The 27,154-nt window shown below is 56.9% G+C and overlaps 1 protein-coding gene across 1 annotated transcript in view; it reads right to left on the bottom strand.

Annotated features, from left to right (window-relative positions):
• Positions 1-26,648, bottom strand: part of NRP2 (neuropilin 2) — a 58,849-nt gene extending 32,201 nt beyond the window's left edge. The window contains exons 1-9 of the mRNA XM_026088126.1: positions 26,606-26,648; positions 24,645-24,822; positions 12,150-12,331; positions 9,951-10,181; positions 9,689-9,844; positions 7,767-7,936; positions 6,622-6,777; positions 758-902; positions 199-548 (exon numbers count right to left, since the gene is read on the bottom strand). Of these exons, the coding sequence (XP_025943911.1) occupies positions 199-548; positions 758-902; positions 6,622-6,777; positions 7,767-7,936; positions 9,689-9,844; positions 9,951-10,181; positions 12,150-12,331; positions 24,645-24,822; positions 26,606-26,648 (1,611 nt within the window). The remainder of the gene's footprint in view (positions 1-198; positions 549-757; positions 903-6,621; positions 6,778-7,766; positions 7,937-9,688; positions 9,845-9,950; positions 10,182-12,149; positions 12,332-24,644; positions 24,823-26,605) is intronic.
• Between the last annotated feature and the right edge of the window lie 506 nt (positions 26,649-27,154).

The raw sequence follows: 27,154 nt of genomic DNA, 5'->3' as shown, positions 1-27,154 counted from the left end.
CAAGGTGGAACCTACAACCGGTAGGATGGCTTAGGGGCACGATCGGGGGACACAAGGGGGGTTTCATGGCAACAGCCCAAATTCCCAGGCCTCTGGGAGGAGGAGAAGCTGACTCCCCAAGACCTCATTAGGGAGGCTGAAGACAGCCAGCAACATATCCCCCTTTGCAGCCCTCCTGCTACCCTCGGCAGYGCCTACCTTGGCTTGCATCGTTTTGGGGTCCTGGATGAAGTCCCAGTCCTTTCCGTTCATGCTGTAGGCCACCTTGAACTTCTTCACGAAGGAGCGTGACTCGGTGGTGGTCACGCTGTCACCTCCGCGAGCCCCTTGGATGATGACGCCCCTGACGTTCTTTGGGACGCCCAGGTCCACCTGCAGCCACTCCTCGCCGGGCTGCGCTTGGGGGACGCGGGGGAACCAGCCCGAGCGGCTGCTCACCAGGCGGGCCATGCTGGGGGACCAGTCGTAGCCCCTGATGGACGAGGCCGAGATCTGTGCGTCAGGGATGAGGCCGGAAAGCATCCCCAGCAAGTTGGAGCAGGGCGAATCTGCAGGGACGGAAAGGGCATGAACATCCCCAGTGGACGAAGGGGGCACCCCCAGGTTTCCCACGGGTCGAGCCCTGGGCACTAAACCTTCTCAGTAGCACCGGGTGCTTCCCTTCACCTTGGGATGCTGGGCATGGGCGCCTGCCTGCCCGGGCGGCAGTGACAGCCTCCCCGGGCGTCCCTGGGATGGAGATGGGGGAGTCCCTCACCGGTGATGCGGCAGCCGTACAGCTCCAGCCGCAGGGCGATGCCGTTGTGCCAGCTCTGGGGACGGATGCGCACGAAGCGGGTGAGCACCGGGCTGTGGATCTTGTTGAGAACCACTTCCGTGGCGTCTTCGTTCGCCTGGAACGTCTGCAAGGGGGAAGGGGGCAGAAACACGGTCACGGCCTCTCCTGGCAGAACGAACGATCGGCTCAGCCGCCCAAAATCGTCTCAGCGGGACCCACGCCGGCTGGCAGGGCTGCGCGGAGGACGGCAGGACTCGCTGCTCGGGACATGCTGTATCACGCACCCCCTCTGCGAGCGAGCGACCGGGGGTGACACGTCCTTGCACCCAGCGTCGCAGGGGTCCGGCAAGTGCGAGCACGCGGCATGACGTGCACGGATGCTGCCTTGCCCCGGGCAAGGAGCTGCTGCCCAGGCAGCCCCTCTCCTGCCTCTCCAGCACACGAGAAGCTCCCCGCACTGAGACAGCCTTGCGGAGGAGTTTATGATCCGACATGATGTGAGAAAGCTGCTGCCTTACCAGATGGCCGTAATCAGTAACTACCAGATGGACTTCAGAGCCACCCCTCCCTGCCAGGGTTTTAAGAGCCCGGACAAGGACTGGGCACTCGTGTTCCTCGTTTAGTCTGCAGTGCCACAGGTTGGAACAAAAAGGGGGGAAGAAGAAAATGCCAACTCGGGTGCAGTTTTGGACTGTTTCTGTGCCCCAGCATGAAGCCCCAGGGCTCCCAGAGCAGGCTGTGTGCTGCCCCTCTTTGCCTCGAAGCACGCAGGCTTTCAGGCCAGGGTTAGTGCCTCCCCGATCCGCGCCAAGAACGGCACACGCACTTAGATGCTGGCTGGGCTCTTCGGCTGTCTCCTACCCTACATATGCCGCGCTAAGCGCAGGAGCTTCGCTAAGTTTATCCCGGAGCGAAAGAGGGGAGTGCAATCCCTGGCACCGGCTCCCTTCTGCTGGAGGCAGGAGGCAAACCTGCGATGCGGGTCAGGGAAGGGGAGGGAGGCTGTGTCCTGGCCTCTCGCCCCGCACGGGAGCAAAGAGCCCTTTCTAAGCCGTGCTTCGGGCCGGCGGGCAGGACAGGCTGATGCTGGAGAGCTGCCCGCGCACCGCGGCCCTGCCCTGGGAACGGGAGGCCCGTGTTCCCGCTGGGCAGGGAGGAGCAGCCACGCCGCGCCGCCTGCAAATCYGCCTGGTAATTGGGATTTGGAGCTGATGTGAACTTGGGCAGAAATGCTAATCTGGAGAATATACATCACGCTGCTACCGTTTAGCAGCACAGCGTGGTTTATGTGTTTTTAATATCCTATTTTATCCTCTCTGACCCCACTTCCCATCCTTTTCCTTGCTCAGCAGACACCAAATACCCTTTTTTCCAGCAGGAGGGCTATAAGAAGAGTGGTTACTGTGAAGCGGCCTTCAAGTGCGCGGGTGTGTTGCTTGTACATGTGTGGGCGCTCACACGCAGGCTGTAAGGATACGTTTCCACACCACAGCAAAGCCTCCGGCTTTATGTCAACACAGCGGCCGACACACAACACCTTACCCCCGAACCTAACACCGGAGGACAGGAAATGTTCATCTGAGCCCGTGCAACTATTTTAGCACAAGCAGCACCACGTCAGGTCAGCCCAAAGGTCCCTCTGTCCCAGYGAAGCAGCTCTGACGGTGGCCCCAAGCAGACGCCTGGGTACAGAAAGCCTGGAGAGCTCCTTTCCTTGGCAAACTCCTTCGCTTCCCGCAATCAGCAGTTTGAAGGCTCCACGAGCCAAAGGTTGCATATGGACCAGCATGTTTAACAGTCACTGATGAGGTTTGCTGCTCTTTTTGGTTTAACATATTTCCCGTTTTGTTCTTTTTTAGCTTGCTTAGCGCATACAAGCATCAGGGGCCAGAATCCAAATTTACACCAATGATGTGATTTGTTGCTGACTTCTGCAAAGTCAAGCTTGAGGGAAAGCAGAACCAGGACTGAGCCCAAAAGCTTCATCACCACCAAATGCATTGCTGAAAGCATCTCTCACACGACCTCAATCCCCACCACCTGCTTCCAAGAAAAGCCTCAGTTCTGCTTTAGACTTGGGGCCTGGTATCGTACTCAACCAGCTATGCAAGTTCAAAGAACCTGTCTGACTCAGGGCCTGAGTGCTCTGGACTCCCAGTCTGTGAGGGCAGAAATGACACCGGACCCCTGGCTCTAACATCAGCTGCATTGGCAGGATCTGCCCCAACCTACTTCATTTCTGAAGAGCACCGACTGATCCGAGCAAGTCATTGCTTGGTCTCCAAGTCAGCATAACGTAAAGGGGCCCAGGTTGCAGAGTGGAAGTGCATCGTGAGCCTGCAGGTCCCTACGCCGCTGACCAGAGCCCATGGCTGAGCGTGTCTCATTGCGCTGAAAATGCTGATTCCAGACCCAGAGAGGACTGTGGAAAGACTCCCATTGACTTCCACAGGCTCTGTATCCTGCCTCAAATTAGCTCTCACGGCATGGGAAGCGCTAGCAGGAAAACGTGTGAAATTGGGAGCGCCAAGAAAGCAGCGATTTCTTCCCCCTTACCAAAATAGAACATTGCTATTCCTCCCATCCTATCTGCTTTCCATCCCACTCAGCACGTATTTTGAGCCAAGTCTTCAAATGGTGCAAATCAACATGTCTCCATCGAAGTACAAGAAGTCACAGTAATTTACACCAGCAGGAAAAAAAATAAAAATCTGGCTGTGAGGTGGGGAGATGGCGACACACACACGCACTCAATAGCGAGCACACGTGCACATGCACACGCACACGCGCTGGAGGGTGGCAGAGCCACAAGACGAATGGGAGAACCATTAACAAATTAAAAGCACCTTCCGCGAAGCAGTCAAGGGAACTCATTTGCACCGCTGCATCAAAAGGCCGCCAGTCCCCTCCCCGTGTACTTTATGTTTACCTCCGCCTTAGTCCAGTCGGCAGGCCTACACGCAGAATTAAATTGATAATCAATGAGAGCTGACCTGCTGAATTAGTTTGCTGCAGAGAGCAAGGGGAGGCAGAAGACGCTGGGCAAGGGGAGGATGGGGCAGGTTTTCCATGCACGCACGCCTGCTCCACCCCAACGCTTACCAGCCGTGTTTCTGATGCTTTGAAAGTGCCCCGGGMGGATGGGGGATTAGCGGAGCTGCGCTAGCTCCAGCGGGCACAGGAACCGTGCCAGCTGCAGAGTTTGGCGCGAAGGGCAGGGAGCAAAAAGCACCGTGAAGCCGAAGAGGCAYGAACTGGGGCGGGGGGAGGTAGCCTCCCTCCTGCCTTATTTATAGTGTGGCTTGGCTGCTCTGCAGTTTCTTGGGGAGCTAAAGAGAGCGGCCTGGGGCGGCTGGGGAGCAGGCCAGGGACGGCAGCAGCCCTTGCGTCGGCCACGTGCAGGCGTCTCTCCAGACCCGCTAGATTTACAGCAGGATTATGTCACTCCCGCGGAGACCGAGCCCGGGAAGAGAGCATGCTAACAGGATTAGGGCTTCAGGATTTAGACAGAGAAGCATGAAGGAGAAAAGTAGGGGAGATTATTTTCCTTGACAGCTAGGGAAGGCACAAAATGGGGCATGTTTGATGGCGAGAGGCGGGTGTCCTCGTGCTGCCTGCGAGGGTGGCAGAAGCCGGCTGGGACCCGCGGGGGCTTTGGGGCGACGGCGGCGTCTCGGTGCAGAAGCACGCGCGACCTCCTGGCTGACACGGGAGCATCCCTGCGCTCTCCAGAGAGAGAGGCCACGGGACTGAGAGCGCTTCTCTCCCTCCCCAGGCGAGCAAACACGTGCGGTAAGAGCTGAAAGGATGAAGAAATGCCCCTAAGGGAAGGCACAGAGATGCTCAGCTCCGTGCAGCGTGCAACCTGCCTCCCTGCACCCGTTTGAAACACCACCTGATACACCCCATACGTGCACGCGTGTGTGCACACATATATATGCGTGTGTGTGTGCGCACACACAGGAACAGAGAGTGCCTGCCTGCCCGCCGCCGGCGCTCCCTCCCTGCTCCGCGTGGCACCGGCTCAAGCTGCGGCAGACTTGACAAATCTATTTGGCACGGTTCGCGCCGCTATTTCAGCCTGAACCGTGCAGAGCACCGCACTGACGCAGGGTGGAAACTCGCGCACGAACTGCAGACGTCTGGGAGCTTCCCTAATGCAACAGCAGCGGCGACGGAGGCGGCAGGCAGGGAGGCAGGGAGGCAGGTGGGGGCTGGAGCCCCCCGGCACCCAGGCCCTTCGGCGAGGGGCCCGGCGCCGCTCGGCTGCTGCGGGCTCGGCCTCAAGAGGGGAGGGAACAGTGTTGTCCTGATGCGAGGGGTAGGCAAGCCACCGAAAAGCAATTACTTATCCTCCAGCCTCAGGAGGTGTCTGCTAAATTGAAGCCGGAATATGGGAAAGAAGCAAGGGTGGAATAAAGGAGTGAAAAAGGAGAGATGTGATTTTTTTTCCTCTTTTTTTTTTTTTTTTAAATGAAGGGCAGAAAACAGAGCTGAAAAGAGCTGGTAGGACTCAAGGGCCACGTCCCGAAATGGTGGCAATTCCTTTGGCTCTGGGCTGACACCAGCCTGCCCTTAAGGGCCTTGCTCCCTGCAGACCGATGTGCATTGGCCCGGCTCACGCGCCCTGGTGGGGCTCTCACGTCCCATGTCCACCATTAAAGGGATGGGAAACCTATGGCCACGCGTGACTAAAGTCACCATCTAGGCCAGATCCCCACCTCAGTGAGACTCTGAAAGGTAAATTTCTTACAACTGGCTGTTCTGAAACAGCAGCCTGGCTGCAGTGTTTATTTAGCACATCTTTCCAGCCGGCATTTTGCCGGTCCCCCATCTGCCTCGGCCCTTTGGAAACGCTCCCAGGGAAACCTCCCGCTCCCCAGCGTCTACGTCCTGCCCGGAGCAAGGAAAAGCCGCCCGGGTCCAGGGAAAGGCCTGCTCCAGGTCTGGAGCATGAGAGGGGCTCGCGGGGAAGGAGCAACCCCATGGACCGGGAGGGAAGGAAACGCCTGGATGAACCCTGGACAAGGCAGACAAGGCATTTCAGGCCAGCAGCATCCATGCCAGCAAAGGGAGGGGACAGCTAGTGCAACAGGAGCGTGGAGCAAGCAGGAATTGCCAGGAAGCGCGGGTGGGGGCACTTCCCCAAAGCTCCCGCCCGTGCAGACCCCCCCCCAGCTCCCCTCCTCACCCAGTGCCATCCCGAAGGCCTGGCACAGCCAAACGCCCGTATTTCCTCACCCCCCCGAGCTCCCATCTCAGCGCGCCTTCGGGAAGCGCGGCTGGAGCACGCGCCAGCTCCAAGGTCTCGATGCATCACTGCCTACCGCGCCGGCCAGCGTGGAGCCCACGGCTCTGACAGCCCGAATTGCTCCTCGTTATTTATTGCTCATTTTGTTCTCTGGGATGGTGCGATCCCCTCTTAGGATTTGTGCCCTTTCATTTCCAGGCCTCAATAACTCCTGAACTACAGTTTCATGCGGTTTTGTGATTGTTAACCCAGCATGCAGACAGGGCTATGGCCATAAAAGCTCAATGAATCTTGTATGGCAAAACACAGGCTGTGAAAGCATTTTCTCCTTCATTTGCAGTCAAAGAACATACTCTTGCMACCACGAAAGATGCAGCAGCAGCCAGGTTTTCCAAGGAACAGTGTTTCCTCGTTGCTGTGCAGAGGAGAAGGGACTATTTCTGCTCAGAGCATCATCGCGGTCTTTTAACAGCTCATCAGGGAAAGGGTCCCTCAAAGATTACACCCCCTGAAATCTCTCTGAGCTCTCTTCCCTGCCATCAGCTGCAAGACTCACGCCGGTGCATGCGAAAAGAGACAAAAGGGCCTTTACCTTGTGGTTTTTGCCATGCCGGTACATCATCCAGTCCTCCCCGTTGGTGCTGACCTCCAGCTTGTAGGTGCGGACGTAGTAGCCGTTCTGCGTTTCTCTGGAGATGGCGCCCTGCGTAGCAATGGCTGTGAGCACCGTCAGGAACTGGAGGTCCACCTTTCCAGGGGAGAAAGGGACAGGAGAGGGAGCGGTGACCACCAGGGAGCCCAGACTGGCTCGGGAGGTCCTCCCTCGCCTTTGAAACATGAATAAGGTGCAGATTCAGCCTGTCTCACTCCATCCGTGGCTGCACACCGGATCCCAAAAGACCTGTAAGAACTGATTTCAATGGGCACAAAAACCCTGGGCTGACTTCCGCAGGACACCTGAGAGTAGGACCACAGGGCATAACTGATTAAGGATCCTGACATCTGTCCATACGGGACCATCACAAAGCCTTCTCCCTGCCTCACACCAGGCAACAGGATCTGCGCAGGGACTGGAAGCTCGTGTCCGTTAAAGCAGGACAGAGGCTGACTTTTTCCATGTAAAACAAAAGCATGATGTCCAGTTAGCAAGTGCTGCAGTTCCTGGCTTTTCCTTTCTTTTTTCACAATGTGGGTTGAGAAAGGTCAGCTGAGCTGGCTTGGTAGCACCGCCATGAATGAAGAATGAGACATCTGCTCGAGGCAATGACATTTCACCACCTCCCCTCCTCAGTGCCCTTTAGCAGGCAGTGTCTCACGGCGATGTGACACTGCCAGAAACCCTTTGTGGACAGAGGCTGCGGATCTGGCCAGGTCCTAGGGAAGGCCTTTGCTCCGCCAGGCCCCTGCGTGATGTTCAGCCCACTCGTGCTCCCAGCATCGCTGCGGGGATAAATGCTATTCTAGCTGTTTTTCCACAAGCCTTCTTGAGACTCTGGTCCTCAGGATGGCGGCAGAGCTCCCTGAGTCTCTCTGGAAAGTCCTCCAAGTTTTTGGGGAGGGGGCTGTAGAAGGCCAGCGGGTCGAGTCAGCCCTCGTGCCGGCACGTTAATGGCTGGGCCTTGTCAGGGTGGCCTGGCCTCCGGTGGAGCCGCTGGGCTGGCTCCAAGGTGCTCGCCGCGGGTGCCCCGGGCACCCCTCGGCCACCCGCTGACGGCAAGCGCCCAGCGGCATGCGTACCTGGAGGTACTCTTTGTTGCTGTCCACATTGGGGGTCCAGCCGTTGTCGTCGCTGTTGAGCCGGCTCTGCTGCGGTGTCCACCGCCCGTCTGAGTAGGTGGAGGAGGCGCTGATCTGTGCGTTGGAGATGCGGCCAGACTCCATCCCCAGCGGCGCGTTGCACTGGAAGTCTGGAGCAGAAACACACACACGCACACAGAGCTCAGCTTGCGGTCCCTGTGCTTCACTCCCGGCTGGAAGGCAGCCACGAACTCTCCTCCCCAGCCATGCCCGAGCACAGCTGCCTGCCTGGGAAGATGAGCAGATCTGCACCATCTTGCACATTCTGCATGCTCATGGAGGGCACTGCAAAACTAAACATGGGGCGGCTTTAAGTTGGGATGGCCCTTTGTGAACTAACGCAGTCCAGATCTTCCTCCACCTCCTCCTCTGCACAGTTTTGGCAAACAACTCTGCCCCTTCCTTCCATCCATCCACATCAAGAAGTACCGAGACCCCTTGCCATGAAGTTCTTCATCTCCTTGGAAGCAGGAGGTGAGACGTAAGCACTGACAAGGCAAGGAACAAACCAGTTTAAAGGTTTTTTTGTGCGTGTGCGCGCATGTGTGCTGCTACACAGGATATYGGGCCCATAGGAATTAACCGGCCATGAACATGAAAGAATCTGGCATGCTTTTATTTGAGTTTCCTCATTTCTAAGGCTTTTAAAAGTTACAATTAGCTCAATCTCATTGCACATCTCATATATTTTATGGCAGCTGTCCCATAAAAACAATAACAAAGAAAACATTGATAGGAAATACYGTGTGGGCCAAAGCCCACTGCTGCTGTAGTCCACCAAACTATCTGTGTTTTTAACGTGGCCAAGTCAACTCCGGGCTAGAAGTGATGGGCCAAGTTAAGATCTCCACGGTGTCATTAAAGTTTCAATTTACGCCAGTGTAAATCAAAACAGGCCTGGCTCCTTAATGTTTTTTGTGCCTGATTTCTCAAGCTTTATGTGTCATTAGCATTTTATTTCCCAGACTTCTTAAAGGAGAGAATAGAAAGGGGATTAAAGAACAGTTGAACAAAGTGTGGCAAGTTGTAACAGGGAACAGCTTGTGCATGTCTTTAACTCACGCAGCCTCAGCGGAGACACCCCTAACTCAGTCCCAGCGCAAGAGGCCGTAACCCAGCTGCCCTCATCCCACGCGTCCCTGCTCTTGGCCCTGGGGTTTCAACCCAGGGTCAGAGACACCCTCTCTTTCTCCAGGACGGAAGGGTGGCCTGAGGGCTTTTCCTCTTGGATCACAGGCTCACAGCTCACAGAGGGCTGTAGCTCTGATGTAGAAACACCACGGGAAAGCAAACTGAATCTTTCCCAGCCTGCATGTGCTAACACAAAGAATCAAAATGCTCTTCACTCGCAAAGCACACGACTTACTGTCCTCACACCAAGTTAATTCATCTCCTTTAATAAGGGATCTAAAACAAATTTCGGTTTGAAATGCTTTGAGCTTTGGGCATTTTTTAATTAGACAGCCAGGAAATTGCAATCAGCACATTGGGGCTGTATGTTTTTGGAAAACCAGAGGGAGGGAGTATTTTCCCACATTCTTTAGCGATACTGCTGCACCCGCTGGGTTGAAGTCTTCCCCTAAGTCCTTTGGGCTGAGCACACGCATGAAGGATTTCATCCCAAATGGTATTAAGAAAACTTCACGAGCAAGCAAAAAGATAAGGAAAGGTCAGAAAATGTGATTCATCCTTAAATCTCACTGAGGGAACACACCCGGTGTCACCGCCAGCCGGGGAGACCAGCCCTCGCAGCCGCGCCTCCCGGCCCCGTTCGTGCCGTGCCGAGGCACGGGCCAGGCACGACAGCCGGCACCACCTCCGGGGCCGCGCGCGCGCGCTCAGCTCTGGCGTTGCCGACTTACTTTCCGGCACTTCCTGCTGGACCAGGTCGTACTGCGCAGAGAAGCCGTCCTTGGCCACCGCCAGGTCCGTGTGGAAAGTCAGCGAGAGGACGCCGGTGGTGGAGCGGATGTCCGACGGCATCTTGGTGCCGCAGTACCGGCCGATCAAGGGGCCGACTGCAACAGAAAGAGCAGCGAAGGTAGCGCCYGCGTGCCCCCGCGCGGAGGAGGGCTTCGGGCTCCGGCGTGCCAACGCTGCGGCCCGCGGCGCGGCGCGGCTCACCTTGCGGGATGCCGTCCCAGATGTCCAGCCAGTCGTACTTGCAGTCGCCCTCCCCGGCCTGCAGCGGGTCATGCTCCAGGTCGAAGATGAGGAAGTGGAGGAGGATCTCCGTCTTCGGCTTGGCGATGATGGTGAACACGCAGTCCAGGTTGTGCGGGTACTTGTCCGGGAAGCCCGGCGACTCGATCGTGCCGTTGGAGCTGGTGAAGTTTCTGGAGCAGTCCTCRGAGCCTGCAACAGAGGGACAGACCCTGTGCACCCCGGGTGCCCGAAACGGCGACCGCCGGCTGGCCCGTGCCCCATCACCCCGATCCTGCCATGTACGGCCAGGGCCAAAAACGGCACCGAATAAGGACCCTGTTCCCAAAAGAGCTATTGCCGTTCRGGGAGGGAGGAGCAGCAGAGACACCCTCTTTCTGGAGAAAGCTCTCCCTGACCGCAGGTCTCCTGCCGCTCAGTGAGCTGCAGCCTCCCCCCCCCCCCGTTGGCACAGGTGTCCGTGCCTCAGTTTCCCCTTCAGAAAAGGACCTGGAGGGGGGTGCAAACGCCCTTGCCATTACTTGGAAACCCCCACGAGGAAAAGTCGTGCGGGGAAGGAAGCGCTGAGCCCCAAGCCTCCCCAAGCGGCCGCAGGAGGGACACGAGGGCCGCTCCAGCGCGCCGCTCCGCTCCGCAGCCCCGGCGGGACCGGGGCGAAGGGGGGCCRCGGCGCGAGGAGGAACAGAGCCCTCTTTCTCGCGCGCCCCGCCGCCCGCAGCAGAAATGCAAGCTATTTCTCTCCCTGGGGAAGACCCCCGCGCCGCCGGCAGGGCGGACAATGTCGGCGCTTGTGCGCCGCCGGCCCCGACAGCGGCCCCCATTGTGCCGAGCCGGCGGAGGGCCTCCCGGAGCCCTCCGAGGGGAAAGGCGTCTTTATCCACGCTTGGCCGGCTCCAGCGAACGGCGAGCGGCTCTTCGCTGCGGGGACGTGGCTTCGGACCCGAGGGCAGCTCGGCAGGGAGCGAAGCCGAGGGACGCGAGCTCTGCACCAGCCTCCCTCCGACACRGCCCGCTGCTTCCTCGCCCTCCCTACCAGCAGCCACAAGATCCCCTTTTCTCATTGATTTAGCCCCTTCCTGGCTCCTGCCCAGGCAGACCCTTCCCACCAGCCCGCTCAGCCTGGCCCCGGCCACCTCGGTCTGAGTCGGGGCACAGACCCGACCTGAGGACAAACGCAACTCRGTGCATGGGCTCCTTGGGTTCGCAGGGGCGTACGGGGAGGGAGAGGCCGGGGAGGCCGCGGTTTGCCACCCTCCCTGCTGGCAACAGGCGAGCCGCTCAGCGTGTACCCGCGGGGGGCTGCTGGCTGCCGGGGAACATCTGGCTCCGCACAGCTGGGCTCACCCCCCGCGCCGGAGTCCGCGCGCCCTGCCCGGCCCTCGAGTAGGCCAGATGAGCGACCCCGCTGGGCGCGTTGCTGAGTCTCCAGCAGGTGCCGGCGTCCGTTTCGTGCTGGGTGTGCTGCTGCAACACCCACGCGCGCGCTGTGCTCCAGCGTGCTGCCGCGCGGGCACAGGGCAGCTCCCGTGTCCCCGTCCCCAACACGCACTCGCGCCCTCGTCCGCACAGAGCTGCTTTCATTTCCTCCAGCCTCCTTGCTCCCGGACACTCARTTCTGACAAACATTTAGACAGAAACACTATCAAAAGGCCTGCGAGCCGACTTTCCTCTGTAAAGGAATTATGAAAAGCTCCTCTCATCTCCGCCTGGAGACGCCGGCACCGCTGACAGCCGCCCCTTGCAAAGCGGAGCTACCCCGCTGCAGACCCAGGGCTCCCCGGGCGAGAAACACGGCGGCATCGACCGGCTCCGAACCGCGTCTCCACAGAAGGGGGAGCTCCATGCGCTCCCAAAGGAGGGACGATCCCCGCGCAGCCCTAAACTGCGCGCCACTGGGAAAGGAGGTCCTGCTGGTGGTCCTGCAGGACAAGAGAGGACTGAAGGAGGACTCCTGTTTCTCACGCCACAGCATGATCTGAAGATGCACCATCACGCACCACTAACACCTCTACCCTTGCAGAAGCATGATGACACAGACTTGCTTAAAAAATAAACACATAAAAGGAGCCCTTTCTCTGCAGAGAACATGCCAAAAGTCATATTGAAAGGGTGGCTCAAGACATCTCCTTGTGCAGATCACCATGGCCAGCAGACTCTGACCTGTCTTGTAGATCTCGTAGCGCAGGGAGAAGCCGGCACCCTGCCTGGCATAGTCCGAGGTGAACTTGATGTAGAGAGAGGAGCCAGAGGAGATGATGGTAGGAGGTGCTATGTTCCCACAGTGCTTGCCCAGCAGGTCTGCTGCTTCGCTGTCCCCATCCCGGATCTCRATGAAGTCATACCTGTGGAAGCAGGGGAAACAGCAGTGAAACCACCCATCTGGGAGATGCCTCAGGATGCAGGGAACAAACACAGAACACCTCTTTATATCTTTATATCTGCATATGCCACAAAACCATCGTCCAGACAGGTTTTTGGGACTCTGTCACCCCCACCCACCCCATGCATCTTTCCTTTCTGTCTGCCTGGCTGCATTTAAGTCCCATCCCCTATTGCTCCTCACATCATTAATTTACTGCACCCACATCCACGCCAGTTTCAAAGCCAGCTTACAAAATTTAGGACACAATTAGCTTGCATTTGCACAGGTCTGCTTTGGCATGGGAGAAGCTCAGACACAACCCTCCTGGGACTGCTCTCCTTCCCTTACATCTCTCCTGAAGTGTTGCTGTGCTACTTAGCACAGCTCCGGCAGCTGGCATGTCATGATCCTGCTTATTCCACTATCCAGGTGGGATTTGGCCAAGCACGTACCAAACATTACACAAAAAGTCAATGTTCGATCAATATGAGCAGGTAGCTATTCTGTGCACTGTCTGACACCACATCGGTCCTTTAACAAGTGGGGCTGGTACACTTACTTAGCGCTTGGACAGCAACACTGATCCTCTTCTACGAAGTGCTRACAAAGATTTTGGAGGATAAGTGCTGCATAAGAGGTGGGTATCCGCATTTGCCATTGCCCGTTCCTTGCAACCCTGTCACCACGAGGTGCCTTTGCCGAACGCCACAGGAATTTGCAGGTGCCCGGTTTTGAGGAGCTGCCTCCCTCCCTCGCAGCTCCTGCCACCCGGGGATTCACATGCACGCGTCCGACCAGAGCCAGGGGCAAGACTTGCATGCCAGTCTCAAACCTCTCTCCCGGTTTTGTGGCAGCAGGAGCTTGGGGCTGTGCTCAGCCCGCTGCAGAGGCCCMTGCTTGCCGCAAAGCCTGGCTGGAAAGAGAAACCGCCACCGGGGCTTGCCTCCGATTTCCATCTAGGCCATGACTAGGTAGCAGCAGGCTCTGCATGCGGTGGAGAAGCGAACAGCTTTTACGCAAACATCTTGTTCTTCAGCTGCCTTCCAGCACACTCGCTCTCCCTCCCCTCTCCCTGTCTCCGGCCAGCACGCTGCTATTTACAGAAACTGCCCATCTCTCCTCCGCTGCTCATTTGCTTTGTATCAACCTGCTTGAACAACAGGCTGCAGCTCCTCTCGTGGGGATGGGGACGGGGACRGGGACRGGGACGGGGAGGGAAGGTGCGCTGCAGTGCTGCCAGGAGTCTGCCTTTCTGCTTTGTCACAAGATCTCCTGTTTGGGAATCGAGAGCCGAAAGGAGAAGTAGCTCGCCAGATACAGGGTGATCCTCATGTGACTCATTCCCATTCTGCCGAGCACGCGTTGGCAGGCTGCAGCCTCGCAGCAAACTTGCAGGAACTCGCTGTGCTCTTCCACGAAGAAAGATGGCCTGAACAGCTTCGGTTTCCCTCCTTTCTGGGACTAAATCCGGCTGAGAGCCAGAAGCAAAATGCCCACAGATAAAATCCCATCCATGCCGGACCAGCGCCGAGCTAGYTGCAGCTAGCCAGCTTTTAACGTGGTTACGGACCCAGCAGGCTTGGCCAAGGTGAAAGAAGCCAAGCGATCTTGAGAAGCGCCTCAGAGGAGAGGTGCTGGCCCAGGAGGAGCGTTTGGCTTTGCCGCTGGGTGGAAGTGCATGGATGTCAGCGAAGAGCTCTGCTCCGTGCGGCTTCCTGTCGCCTCGTGACCCCTTATTACCCCAACGCCATCCGGCAGCACCCGCAGCGACCCTGCTAATGTCCGTCACATGTGGCTTGATCCCATCTTCTCCCCAGCGAGGAGGAGCAYAGAAGGCAGTGCGAGTGCTGCTTCTAAGCAGGGTTTTTCCCTCCTTGTTTGTCTATTTGTTTAAAGYAGCGCTGAGCAAACAGCGGAGACATTTTGTTCTCTGAGCAATGACTTGATCTCACCGCATGTGCAGCCCTTTCACATCCGAAGTTCAGGGCTGTGCTCCAGGACCACTGACTACTAGTGAAATAGTGCATATTTGGCAAAAAMGAAGCTGGCAAAAACATGACTGTTGGCAAAAAACATGGGTAACGTACTGGATTGCAAAAGCTGCTATTTGCATGGCACAGGTTAGCTGCATCCCAGAGAAACACATCTGCTTGTGTCCTCGTGGGGTTACAACTCGCCAGTGCAGTACATGGCTTCAACCATTTGACTGCAATGATCAGAGCTTCTGGTGTAGCCAACGCACAAAACATCCTATCTCTAGCCACACGGCTCTGAAAGCAACCAATACTGCAGAAGCAATTTCTGAAGCAAATTCTGGACCAAGAATTATTTGCTTATTGAATGGGTGAATAACTTCCAATAATACATGCAATTTGGGAATATTGCAATCTGCTCATGGCCAATCTGCAAATGGAAAATGAAAAGAATGAATCTAGTAAGTAAATCATCAGGAAATATTTGCCTCTCTCTAAATTAAACCTTGTTTGGCTTCATCCAAGCATCTAACTGAGCTTTCTCCTACTGGAGCTAATCCTTAATAAATCAAATGTTGCAAACAAATAAAGAAGCCCCTAGGAGAAGGTCAGGGAACCGTTTTTGCCAAATGTGAAATGAATATAARCACATCAGAGTCTTCTAGTTAAAAAATCTTGGCCCGAGCCCTCTGCTCCTCAAGAGGCAAAACTGTCTTTGTGTTCCTTCAGGTCATCTAAACAAACTGCGAATTTGGACAATATTACAGTCAGGAGATGTCTCCTACCCAGATGCACTGCAAGAGCATCTACTTCCTCTCCAACATACCAATTAAGCTTTAGGCCTTAAAAATGAGCCACCAGAGAGGCCCCTTCCCAAGCGCACGCAGTTCAGCAAGAACACCGGCTCATCCCCACCGCACTCTTTTGGCGGCACGTGCTTTGTTCGCCTCCACGTGTTGGCCCACGATCAAACAAGCTGATTAAACCCCATTCGCTTCATGCTGGGTCACCGGCCATGTTAAAAATCTAGTTTGGCCAGAACTTTGCTTCTGTTAAGCTTATGCATGGTTTCCAGATTTAGTTCTTTCCATGTGAAATACAAGAAGAAAAGCTGGAAGGAAGAAAACCCAACCCTGTGGATGCTTTCTTCTCTAACCATCTCATTTCCAGATAATTACAGCCTAGCTCACGGCTGGGTGGGACACATTCATGTGGCAGGCGAACCGTCTCGACCAGTCCCCAGCAATTTACATTTCTCGCCTATAACCGAATGTACTGTTCCAGCCAACGGGCACCAGCACACTCGTGGGCTGAACTCTCCGACATTACCTCCGCTGGGGGAGCCGCGGTGTCCGAGATCACGTTTCAGGGCCGCTTCTTCTCCCCRTCTAGGCATTGCTCCAGGGAGACAACCACAAAGACCCCGAGGGGGCTAGGGTGCAGCATCCGTAACCCGCAAGGAGGGTCAACGGATTAGCCCAGTTCTCTTGCAGGGCAGGCGACTGCAGCACGATTATTTTCAGCTGCTGCCTGAGTAGGAAGGCCAGTCAGTTGGTTTAAAACCATCTCAAACAAGCACAGTTTTCACCAGGGGGTTTTAAAGCAGGGAGGCAAAGCTAAAGTGCTTTTAACTACCCAGACGATGGGGGGTTGAGAAGGAGGGGACCTGCGCTGCTGAGATGCTCTTCTTGGAGCTGTTTAACAGAATTAAGCGGAAAAACGTACCGTGCTTACAAATATTGCTGCGTTTTTATTAAAGATTTTTAGTAGAAAGTGCTTTGCTGATGTTAAGAGAGCTTTTATAAACTAATTATAAAGCACTTCTAATGCCTGTATTACTCATGCTCGCTTGCTTTTTCCTCCCGTCAGCCCACTGCTTCCCTGTCTCTCGTTCCTCTGCATTTTCTCTCGGTGGCTCTGCCGCTGGCTCTCCAAACAAAGCCGCAAGGCACAGCGAAGGCAAACAGCCGCAGCGGCAGGGCTCGCGAGGGACCTCCACCTCCTCGGTCCTTTTCTGTGGCAAAACGGCTGATCTGCTCCCTGGCCCTTTGGCCGTGCTCCCCCCGTCCCCTGGGGCCACCACAGCCCTGCCAGGCGTCCACCCAGGGGCTGGCGGGCTCCAGGACGGCCGCGACTCACGCCGGGAGCAGCGCGGGAGYGCCCGGGCCGGCCCCACGCTGCTGCTTTCGGGAGGCGCGCAGTTCAGCTAAAAGCGCAGCGGTGCGTCTCACCCCGCTCCACGCACCATCAGCCAGCCTATCGCCCCCTCAGCCCCGAAGAGACGCCGAGTCCTTCCTCACGGCAACAGGCTTCAAGGACGTTGCAGGGACATTTGCTGAGGATGGAGAGAAACGAGAACCAAAAAAAGGCRGGCACGCGTTCCCAGCCACAGCGCGAGTGCCCCTGAACATAAACCGGCACCGTCCCTGCTTCCACGCCCAAGCAGCGCCGGTTTCCCAGGCTTCGACCTGGCTGGCAGTTTTCTCAGGCGCTTCCCAGAGCCACGGTTTGAAGAGGCTGAGGGCTCTCACACAGCTAAGCCCGCTCTCCAGCGCTTGCCAAGCAGGAGGGAGTCACAAGGCTCCAACCTGAGCTTCCCCAATGTTTAATTTGGAGCTGTATTTATAGGCATTTCCATGGGGCTCCTGATTGCACCTGGCAAACATTAATGAACGTATCCTCACAAGACCCCGGCGGGTGGGAAGCAGAGAGGAGCGGCGGCTGGCCCCGGGTCACGCAGGAGGCTCGCAGCACAGCCAGGAATAGAAGCCAGCCTTGATTAGACAGATTATATTATATTAGAGGAGTCTGGCCTAGACAGACAGAGAGACAAATAGGTACTGACGGCATGCCAGCAGCCCCAAACTTGGGAATGCCCAGTGTTGACTTAAGCCTTCGAGACCTCCGCTCTGCCCGAACCATATGCCGCCGTGCCTCAAATGCATCTGTCGAGAAAAGGAAGACAAACCGCAATTCTGGTGGAAATGTGGCAGACGGATGCATACTGTGCAGATAGCGGGGGCGGCGGGGGGGCCTTGCTTAGCCACAGCTTCAGCTGGTGAACACAACCGTTCCCTTCCAAAGGGTGGCGGGCACTTTGGTGTTCAGGAATTGTTATAACAAACATAGGGGTTTTTTTAATCCACGCTCTACGAAAAGCCTATTTCTCAGGGATGAGCTTGCAGCTGCAGTATAAAGGTGGTTCAGAAATGGTGAACCAGCAGCTCCGCGCTAGTTTTGCAATCAAGGGGCAGCTAGAATTAATGTCCATTACATGCTAGCTGGCTTAGTCGATTTTTTCTGTGTCACCACCCATCTTCGTGCTCTTCCATATGCCTCCTTCAAACCAAATCACTATTTCATGGGTGGCTACACTGTGAAAGGCAAGAAAACTTTTCTGTGATTTTTATACAATCTTAAGCAACCGCAGGACATAACCTACAAAGGTTAAATTGCTACAGAAAGTACAGGGAAGTTTTAAATACTATTTTTTTTATAGTCATGGCAGCAGAGGCAAACACCTTTGCCATCTGATGAAACCAGAGCAACGAAGTTTGATCTTAGCTGCCAGTCCTTAATCAAGGTAATTAATTATAAATACAGCAGATGAATTGGATTCTCCTTTGACTTGGACTGGTTTTACACATGCGTAACTCATCATTTTAAGGGCAATCGCTCCTAATCTACACAGGGGTGAGAAGAGAATCAGTCCTCATAGACACGGATCCAGCCATAGATCTGTGCACAGGCCTAAAGAGCACGTATCATATCTAACTTTAGCCAACTGAACGTCTGCTGGGCTACCCCTGCTCTCAGTGGGGAGCAGCCCTCGCATACGTCTCGAGAGGGGAGCCATCCTTCTTCTGCATTGACTACAGAGGTAGTTTTAATCACTCTTGTTGACGGGAACATTAAATTTTAGGTGGCTGAAGTTGGAGAGATGAATCTGGTCCTGGTTTGCAGCTGGGGCGAAGGGGCGACTCGGAGCAGGAGGCGCTCGCCCTTGTTTCGCCCCGAAGGACAGAGCTGCCCCGGCGACCGCAGAGCCCCACGGGCTCGACCCCGGCCTCCTGCCACCGCTGCACAGCTGAAGGCATTGCACAGGGGTTTCACGACTAAAAGACGTCAAGGTGCGGTGGTGGCAGCAGCAGGAGAGGCAGGCCTGGGGGTGCGCGTCTCTGCGCCTAATGGCTCGGGATTTCTCAGAAGTTTGTTTTGACTTTGCTACATGCAATTACATCCTGAGTAACCACAGCATTGTGGAGCTGTGCAACCGCTCCGCTGTGCCTTGGATTATTGTCCTACCTCCTCAAAAATCTGACCAGAATTTCCGAGAAATGCGAAAAATCCAGTCATCCAGTCAAGAGAAAGGAGAGATGGGGGGAGAGATAGAGAGAACAACTTCAACAGATTGGAAAATGTCTTCAAAAACACCTCGAAGACAAAAAATGGAAACTACAGATAGCCTCTATTTATATGCCTTGGGCTGTTTTCACCCCCATACCAGGGCCGCTGATAGGAAGAGTCTTTTAGCAGCTACAGTTAGGTTATGCTTGGGGGTGGGGTGGGGTGGCAGGAACAAAAAAAGTGGCCAAAACGCATCTTGCAAAGGCTAAAACACGTCTTTAAGCTGCTCCTGCGGCAGGTTTGGATTCGGGAGGGGCTCTTGGCTCGTGGGGAGCTGCTGCCCCCCAGCCGGGAGCACCCAGCTCGCTGCGCTCTGCCCGTCCTCCCCGGGCTGCCTCGGCCGTGCCGCGCGGCCGGGCGCCGCAGAAGCACCCTCCTCTGGGGCACGTCGGGGAAAAACCGCTCATTATATAAGAAAACAAGATGTGCTAATGCACACTTGAGGGGGTTTCTGCAGGCTGTCATTCAGGAGATTTTTACTTCTGTCTCCAAAGCGGTCTCTATAAATTCCTCACCCTTCTATCTTTAGCTACAGGGGTCTTTTGTTGCAAGATGTCTTTGGTATTTTTGGGGGGGAAAAAAGTCATGGTAAAAATCAGCAATAACATCTATAAACCCTGCCATGAGTAGCCCCCCCTGCCAAGGCGTTCTGCCTTCTGTTGCTGCTGCTGCAATTGAACCGAGGCAACTTGCAACCCTTCCCTACCCCAAAACACAGGACACTTGAGAAACTGCATTTGCACTTTCCTCCTTCTGCTACAATCCATCTGTGGAAAAAATTAGACTTTGGTTTCTTTGTCATTTTACTGTCACCACTCCCAGGCACTTGATCACCAACCGAAAGAAAAAAAAATGTGTATAATAAAAGATAACAACCCCAAGAGGAAAATTTACTGCCGAAAAGCAGCAGAGCAGGCAGAAGACAGAGGGCAAACGTCGACTTTGCTCACTTTGCAAATGGGGGAGGCAGAGCCCCGTCACCGGCACCTTCTTAGGGCAGCAACTCGGGGCCAGTGCCCCACAGCCGGGCAATAGGATGGGGATCGCCTCAGGGCCCGGCTGGCCCCAGCGGCTGGAGGCAGATGGGAAGGGCTGGGGACTGTCACTCTGCTGTGCCAGCCCTGGCCTGGGAGCAGGACATCTCCAAAGGAATGTCCCAAGGGTTGGCCCACCATGCCTTGCTTAGCCACAGGATGCCCCGAGGAGCTGGCGATAACTGGGATCAGGTGGGAGCTTTGCAGCTCAGATTTCCAYGCGCCACTCATTTGCCCTTGCTTTCCTTGGCACACGTCGTCAAGCACCAACAGATACCAGAAGCATCAACAAGGTTGCAAGAATAAAACCCTGAGCGGCCCACCTCGCAATTTCTATCCCGTGCTGATGACGGGTGGTCTCCCCTGGACTGGGCCGCCATGGGACAGCTTCCCGACCCCGCGGCTTCTTGGACACATCCGGCTCACCGCCGAGGAGCTGGCAAGCAAAGCGTGGCCACCAAGGCTTGCCTGCAGCCTCCTCTCCTCGGCCGTGTCCACGACACCCTGAAGGCGCCAGCTTGCAGAGAAAGCGGAGGCTGGGGCGGACGGCTCCCCAAACCCGATCCCTCCTTGCGTGTGCAGGTGGCACAGCGTCGCCTCCGCCACCCCGAAACACCGGCCCGCCGGTGCYGGGCCGAGGCGAGCGCAGAGCGAGCGGTCGGCACGCGGAGCTGGGTGACACCTCTTCTCCCTGAGGAGGGCAGGCCTGGGAGCGGGGGGACGGGAGCCCCTGCTGCTCCCGCCAGCGGGACCCGGCCCCGCTCCGTCCGGGGAGCTCGCTCGGCCCCGCTCRGCCGCGGTGGCGCGCCGCGGCGCTCTGCCCTGACAGCTCAGTCGTGGAGTGTTTACACGTCTCCCCTGCCCTCCCAGGCTGCGGTTCAGCTCCGGCGACACCAAAGGCAACAGGCTCCTCTCGCGGCGTGTGATGAATCAATTACTTCCTCTGACACTCTATTACTATAGCCCTTACGTCTCCAGATTGCGGATGAAAAGGCAGGCTGAGAAGCGGGACAGGGAAGGGGAGAGGTCTCCGGAGGTCTCCTTCAGTTGAGTTGTTGGACATCTGAAGAAATCCCCATCTGCCATATTTAAAGGCACAGAGAGACGTTTTGTTCCCGAACGGCAGAAAAAAAATCAGAAGGCTTTCACAAAAGCAAGCCTAAGAAATCAAATGGGTCACAAAACTTCAACAAGATGCAGGGAACACAGATTAATGGCAAGTCCCCTCTGCTGATGGAGATCCCAGACTTTGCTCCTGCCCGTGATTAACAGCCAAACATCGGCCTTACCAAAGGCATAACAYGAGAGCCAGTCCTTACACCTTCCCTTTTCTTTGTAAAATAATAAAGTAAATAAAACATCATGGAAACACTCACAAAAGAGGAAGGAAGTTGAGCAGCTGCCTCAAACTCCCGTGCTGACAACAGGGATGGGGGGTGTTCCTACTTCTTGGTGCACATCCGTCAGTAACCCCCAGCTCCGATAGGTCCCTGGGAGTTTCCGATACACTGACCACTTCCCACCCATACGCTGTGCCCGCGGCCCAGCCTCGGAGGGCCGGGGCCGAGCTCTGGGGYTCTGCCACCAACAGCGGACAAGCACTGCCCATCTCAGCAAAGGGGGACGCCTCCTCGAGAAATAGGGTCACTCCCTTCCCCGCACCTACCTCAAGGTCCGCAGCACCTCTGGTGGGAGCGATATTTGGGGCAGCCATGGCACATCCCCACAAATCCCTTGGGATTCATTAAAAAAAAAAGTTCTTCACTCTTTCTAATGACCCACTGATCTACCCGGTAACCCAGCATAAGGAGGGCTTGCTACAGCGTGCGTGAACCGATCTATCAAAGACCGTTGCTTAAAACATCCTGGCCGTGACTTGCGGCCCGTGACTGCTATTAACTTAAGTGGAATTCCAGGACCGCCGCAGAGCGATTTGCAACGTGTTATTACATTGCCATTCAAGGGCGGTGCGCAGCCGCCCCAGCTAACGGGGACGCAGGGCTAGCCTGGTGCTAAAAACAAACCTCGCCCCGTGCTTCCAGGCGAGCTCGGCGCTGATCTCCAGCCAACAGCAACCGGATATTTCTCCTGTGTTCAGCCTGCGCTTTGCAGCCTGTTCTTTTTATTTTGCATTCATATTTAATAGCAGAACCTGCGCCTGGCCAGAAGAGACCGGGAATGAACCAAGCAGCTTATTCAGTGCTCTGTGTCATCATGCTGACAGGAAACAAGGTGTGAAACCAGGTCCTGCAGCCCCACGTGCCGGATATCGGCGAGCCGGTGTGACGCAGGGTCCCGAATCGGCCGGTGCCCCCGGGGAGAGCCGCGGGCAGCACCCTGCCGAGCGGCAGGACGGGCAACCGGGGCCGCCCTGACCGTCTCCCTCCTGCGCGAGGGGTCAAACGCCGTCGCGGTTAACCCACTCGCTGAGGCTTTGCTTTGGAAAATGACGGGGAATATGAACCATACAGGAGATACTGGCCAAAGTTTAAAAAAAAAAACAAAAAAAAAAAACAAAAAAACCCCACACTCATTTGAAGCTGAGATGAGCTGCAGTGTCATGTTACCCAGACTGAATTATTTCCTGTGCACTGGAAACATTGCTTCTGGCTGCCCACACCGCAAACGTACCAGCGAGTAAACGCCTTTCTCAACGTCTCATCTGTGACTTCTCCTCTCTGCAAAGTTAACGCTCAACTTCTCTGGCGCTGCAGGAGAGGCGGTCACTTCCCGTTGCATCCCACTACAGAAACCCACAAATCCTGGCTTTCTGCAGCGCGGGAAGCGTTAGGAGACGGTTGTGCTGCCGCAAGGGCCCTTCGCTGGCCAGCTCGCCCCACGTGCCCAACCTGCGGTTATCCGGCCGGGAGACAGCGGTGCCGCGGGCAGGCAGCAGGGAGCCAAGGGGAGGAGGAAGAGCCCGACTTCGCCCCCCCCGGGCCATCTCCTGTTTGCCTGCTCCTGCCTGCTTTTGGAGCCCCAGGCCCACGGAGGTCTCCGGGGACCTCCGCCAGCATTGGGCATGTGCCACCAGAGGGGGCTGCAAACCACCGCGGTCGCCCCCGAATCCTCCCCAGTCTGGCTCGGAGTTACTCATCCTTTGCTTGGACAGCGTGTGCTGGGAAGCACTGCGGAAAAAGCCTGCTGGGGCTGCCTTGCTCTAGGTTGGGCTTTTTTTTTTTTTTTTTTTTTTTAAAAAAGCAAAAAAGCAGCAAAGCAGCAGCTTTTACCAGTCCAGAGGGACCCGCTGGGGCTTCAATTGCGCCAAATCGCTCCTTTCACGCTGGCCGGGGGGGCACGCAGCGACTGCTGCAGATACTTTAGCAGGCCTTAGAACGGGTTTTAGGAATGTAAACGTTATGCTTCACGAGGGAGAAACTTTAGCCTAATAAGGCAAAACGAAACGGCGAAGGAGGAAGGCCCGAAGGAAGCGGTTACGGAGGTCCACCTCCGGCAGCTGGAGCGCCAAGGGCGGCCCGGCCCGGCTCCCGCAATGCCAGGTGGCGACGCCGGGCTGCGCGGGACCGGTCTGCCCGGAGACAGCGCGCCACAATTGAGTGCATCAGCCTGCCGTGCTTCCGGGAAGGCGCTTCACACCAACGACCAGGTGTCAAGGGAAGGGCTCTGCCCGGAGACGCCGTTTCTTTGGTGCCGAGCTCCCGTTCCCGCTGAGGCTCCTTCCGCCCGCAGCGGCAGCAAGGCCTCTGCTTCCTCGCGTCGTACCCTCCGGCACGCAGGGGAGATTTATTTCCAAACAGTCACCTGTTAATGCTGCTTAATGCCCGAGCACTGACACGGCRCTAAGATTTGTTTCTTTTTGGTAGGCCACTTAAGATCGCCCTCCTGTCCATTTCTTCCAGGCAGTATTTGCATTGCACCGCTTGCATTTATTCAGTCGCACCTCCTATTACGCACTGCCCAGGAAGGTCTTTTAAACCCGCTCCCCTGCCGTGCCTGGAGCGGGGGGCAGGCACCCGAGCTCCGCTCGGGTCCCACCAGCTCTGCCCGGCAGAAGCCCACGTGCACTGCGGATGGGCGCCGCTCCTTGCGCACGCACGTGGCGGCCGCGGGGAGGGAGGCGCGGGCAAAGCCGGCTCTCGGGAGAGGTCCGGCACGAACGCCTGCCTCCTGCGGAGCAGCGCTGCCCCGGGGGCTGAACCCAGCCCGAGACCCAGCAAGCCCTGGGAGATACCTGGGGCCAAAACCCTCCAACACAAGCATTTCCGCTGAAGCTAAAGTCTCCCTCGCGCGCACATACTCTGCCAGCTGACGGCACAGGCCTGCAGTCTTCCGCTGCCTCCTCCCCTCTCCGAACACGAGCCTGCAAAGTGCTGCCTCCTTGCACACACCGTGACTTTGGGGAGAGCCGCCGGCGCGTGGAGCCTCGTTAGCCCACGAGCGGGGCGGATGTACGGCGGCCGAGGACCCCGCTCCCCACCTCGCGCCCGTCGGCGCATCATCAGACCCCAGGCCAGCGCTTCGCGCCCCGCAGGGCCGACGCACCAGTGCCCCCCCGGCGCCCGGCCCTTTCGCGAGCGGAGCCCCCCATTCCGCAGGGCCGCGCCAGGCCCCTTCGGGAGACCCCCGGCGCCTGCCCGGCCCCGGCGGCCGCACGGCTCACACCTCTGTGACACCACGTCGCTCACTCAGCCTTTCCTGGTGCCCCTTGGTGCCGCTAGCTACCCTTCGCTAGCTGCTAGCTCTTTCTCCCGGACAGCTAGTTTCGGAGTCCCTCCTTAGGGAAAAGCACCGCTGCCACCACAACCGAAATGCCGGTTTGCCCAGAGCAGCAGCACGAGTCCCACGGAGAGCGCGAGCGGGGACAGGCGCCGGCGCCCGCCCGCCTCCCGCCGAGGAAGAGGAGGAAGGAGGCTCTTACTTGCAGTCGTGCTTCTCGATTTCGAAGTGCGGGTTGAAGTTGAGGATAATCTTCTGGTTGGGCTCGGGGGCGTAGATGACCCACTCGCAGTTCTGGTGGGAGGGGTAGTCCTGCGGATAGCCCGGCGAGGTGATGTACCCGGCGTCCTTGGCGTTGAGGCGGCCCCCGCACGGCTGAGCTGCGGAAACAGGGCAGGGGACAGGGGCTTGAGACGGGCCCCGCGCAGCGGCTGCGGGGCCAGCGCTCGCGGCTCGGGGCTGCGGCGGGCCCCCGAGCGCGATTTCRTCGTCAAAAAAGTTTAATCTCATGAACGCTGCAAACCAAATTTATTATTGCGTTACTCGCCGGGAGGAAAATCTGCATCGCAGGGTCAATTGATAACGCGCTCCAGATCCCAGCAAAGTCCCTTTCTCTGCAGGGCCGCTGCCGCATGCCTCTCGCATCCCTCCCGGAGCTGCCTCCAGAGGATGGCAGTGCCTCTGCACTCCCACCAAAACAGGGCAAGAAATGGCAAAACCCCTCCACCCCCCCCCCGCTGAGGGGCCAGGGTGGACCTGGTGACCCCAGCCCTGCTTTGGAGACGGGCTTTTCCCTCCCCGCCAACGAGCAAGGGGGCAGCGCGTGGGGAAAGCCACAGTGGCTTTCCCAGGCACGTGCAGCGCCTCCGCCTGCCCCCACGAAGTCCCAGCCACGGCCAAATCCTGGCTCTGCCGGGGCCAACGCAAGGAGCAGGGCAGCACCCTTTGCTGCAATGCTTTTTGGAAGGGGAGGGGAGAAAAAAGGCATTTTGAATTAGCTCCCGCAGGCAGCGCGTGCCGCGCAGGGGAGCGACGGCGCGGGAAGCCCCTTGCGAGAGGCGCATCCGGCCACCCTGCCGGGGACAGCGCTTCCTCTGCCACCAGAGACCACTAGCTCCGTTTCCTCCGCGGCTTTCGTGCCCTCTCACACATTCGCTCTTTAAAATAACTGTCTTCTCACCCCCCCTCCTGCCAAAGGCAGCGCTGCAGCCTGCCCCTTTTTCTTAAAATAGTTCTGTAAGAATTCTGAAAAATTCAAGGGGGGGGGAAAATCGCAACGCGGCCACGGAAGGACTGAGAACACCAGAAAACATCTGGTTTTGCTCCACAGGAGAGCTTGCTCAACACACAAGCATTTACAAACCCGCATTTTTTGCGCAAATCTCTTCGCCGCTCAATGAGGCATATTTGCCCACACACGTGTCTGGGGGGGTCTGGGGCGGGAGGGAGAGATAAAGAGAGACATTCACGTGGAAGGAAGAAATTCACGGACTTGTTGACATCAATGTACAAATAGACGTGTAATTCACACTTCACTCATGTACGCACTTTCACACCTTCTCATAAAAATTCACACCTCGTTTGCACACATGTCCACCCCCTCCAGCAAAGAGAAATATTCAAGCTGCAGATTATTTTTCTTGGAAAGGGCAAAGTCTCGAAGCAATGAAAATACAGTCAATCCTTCCACACCTCGTCATCCCCTCCCCGTCTCTCCAGCTTTCACACACATGCTACCCGCTAGGCTGATACCACCAACATCACCCACCGCTCGGGAGCTGCTAGCCCCTTCCTCGCTTCGGCTACTATGAATACTCCGTGAGCCACTACGGTTAGATCTGTTGTACCGCAACCGCGACGTGAACAAGGCTATCAGCTTGCGGGGCTCCTTCTTGGCAAATAACCTCAGGAGCAGAAATCTAGCTCGACCCYGACGGCAAAGTCTCCCCCCTTGCCACGGGAGCCCGTCACAGGCCAGCAGCTCGGGAAACCCACAGGTGCGATGCTGCCTTCGGGTCGGCCTGGCGCGTAAGCGAGATCACGGGCGCCCACGCGGACGGCCCGGTTCGCTCCGGGGCGAGGCCACCAGAGCCCAGCTCTCCTCTCCTCCGGCCAGACCTCCTTGGGTCTCAGGAGCCAAACAGGACCGGCAAGCGACCTCACTGGGCGGGCGGGGGCACCAGCCACCTTCCCCAGGCGCCGACATCGTCACCCTCGCCCTGCGGCAGGGAAGGTCTCCCACCTGCGGGAAAGCCTCGTCTGCCTCCCGCAGAGGACCGGGGTTTCCCTCGCCTTCGTCTCTCCCCAAGAGGCTCCAAAGAAACGAAGAGGGCTGCGTCAGCACCGCGCCATCGCGCCCGGGCACCGCAGAGCGCCAGGGAAACAGGGGCTTCTTAGAGCTGTCCGAAGAGGCGAAGCGACCAGCATCTTTGCAATTGTTCTGTTGGGGTTTTCCCTCCATTTATCGACCCGCTGGCATCTAGCAGAAAAACACCAGCAACCAAAAAAAAATAAAATAAATTAAATCCATCACTGGGCCCTCTGACGGACAAGGATTTGCCTCAGCAGACATGCCAAGCCCTCACTTTCTATTAAAAAAAAAAAATCAGTCCTGTTCTGCACGCGGCAGAGCTTCAAGCTGCTATGCAAGTGTCTCCTTTCCAGCCGACTGCATTGAACTTGCGCAAAATGTAAAAAAAATGGTGAGCGGCA

Source organism: Apteryx rowi, unplaced genomic scaffold (assembly GCF_003343035.1).
Source record: "Apteryx rowi isolate R43461 unplaced genomic scaffold, aptRow1 scaffold_12, whole genome shotgun sequence".
NCBI lineage: Eukaryota > Metazoa > Chordata > Aves > Apterygiformes > Apterygidae > Apteryx > Apteryx rowi.
The sequence above is the reverse complement of the archived record's forward strand: the minus strand, read 5'-3'. Positions and strand labels throughout refer to the sequence as shown.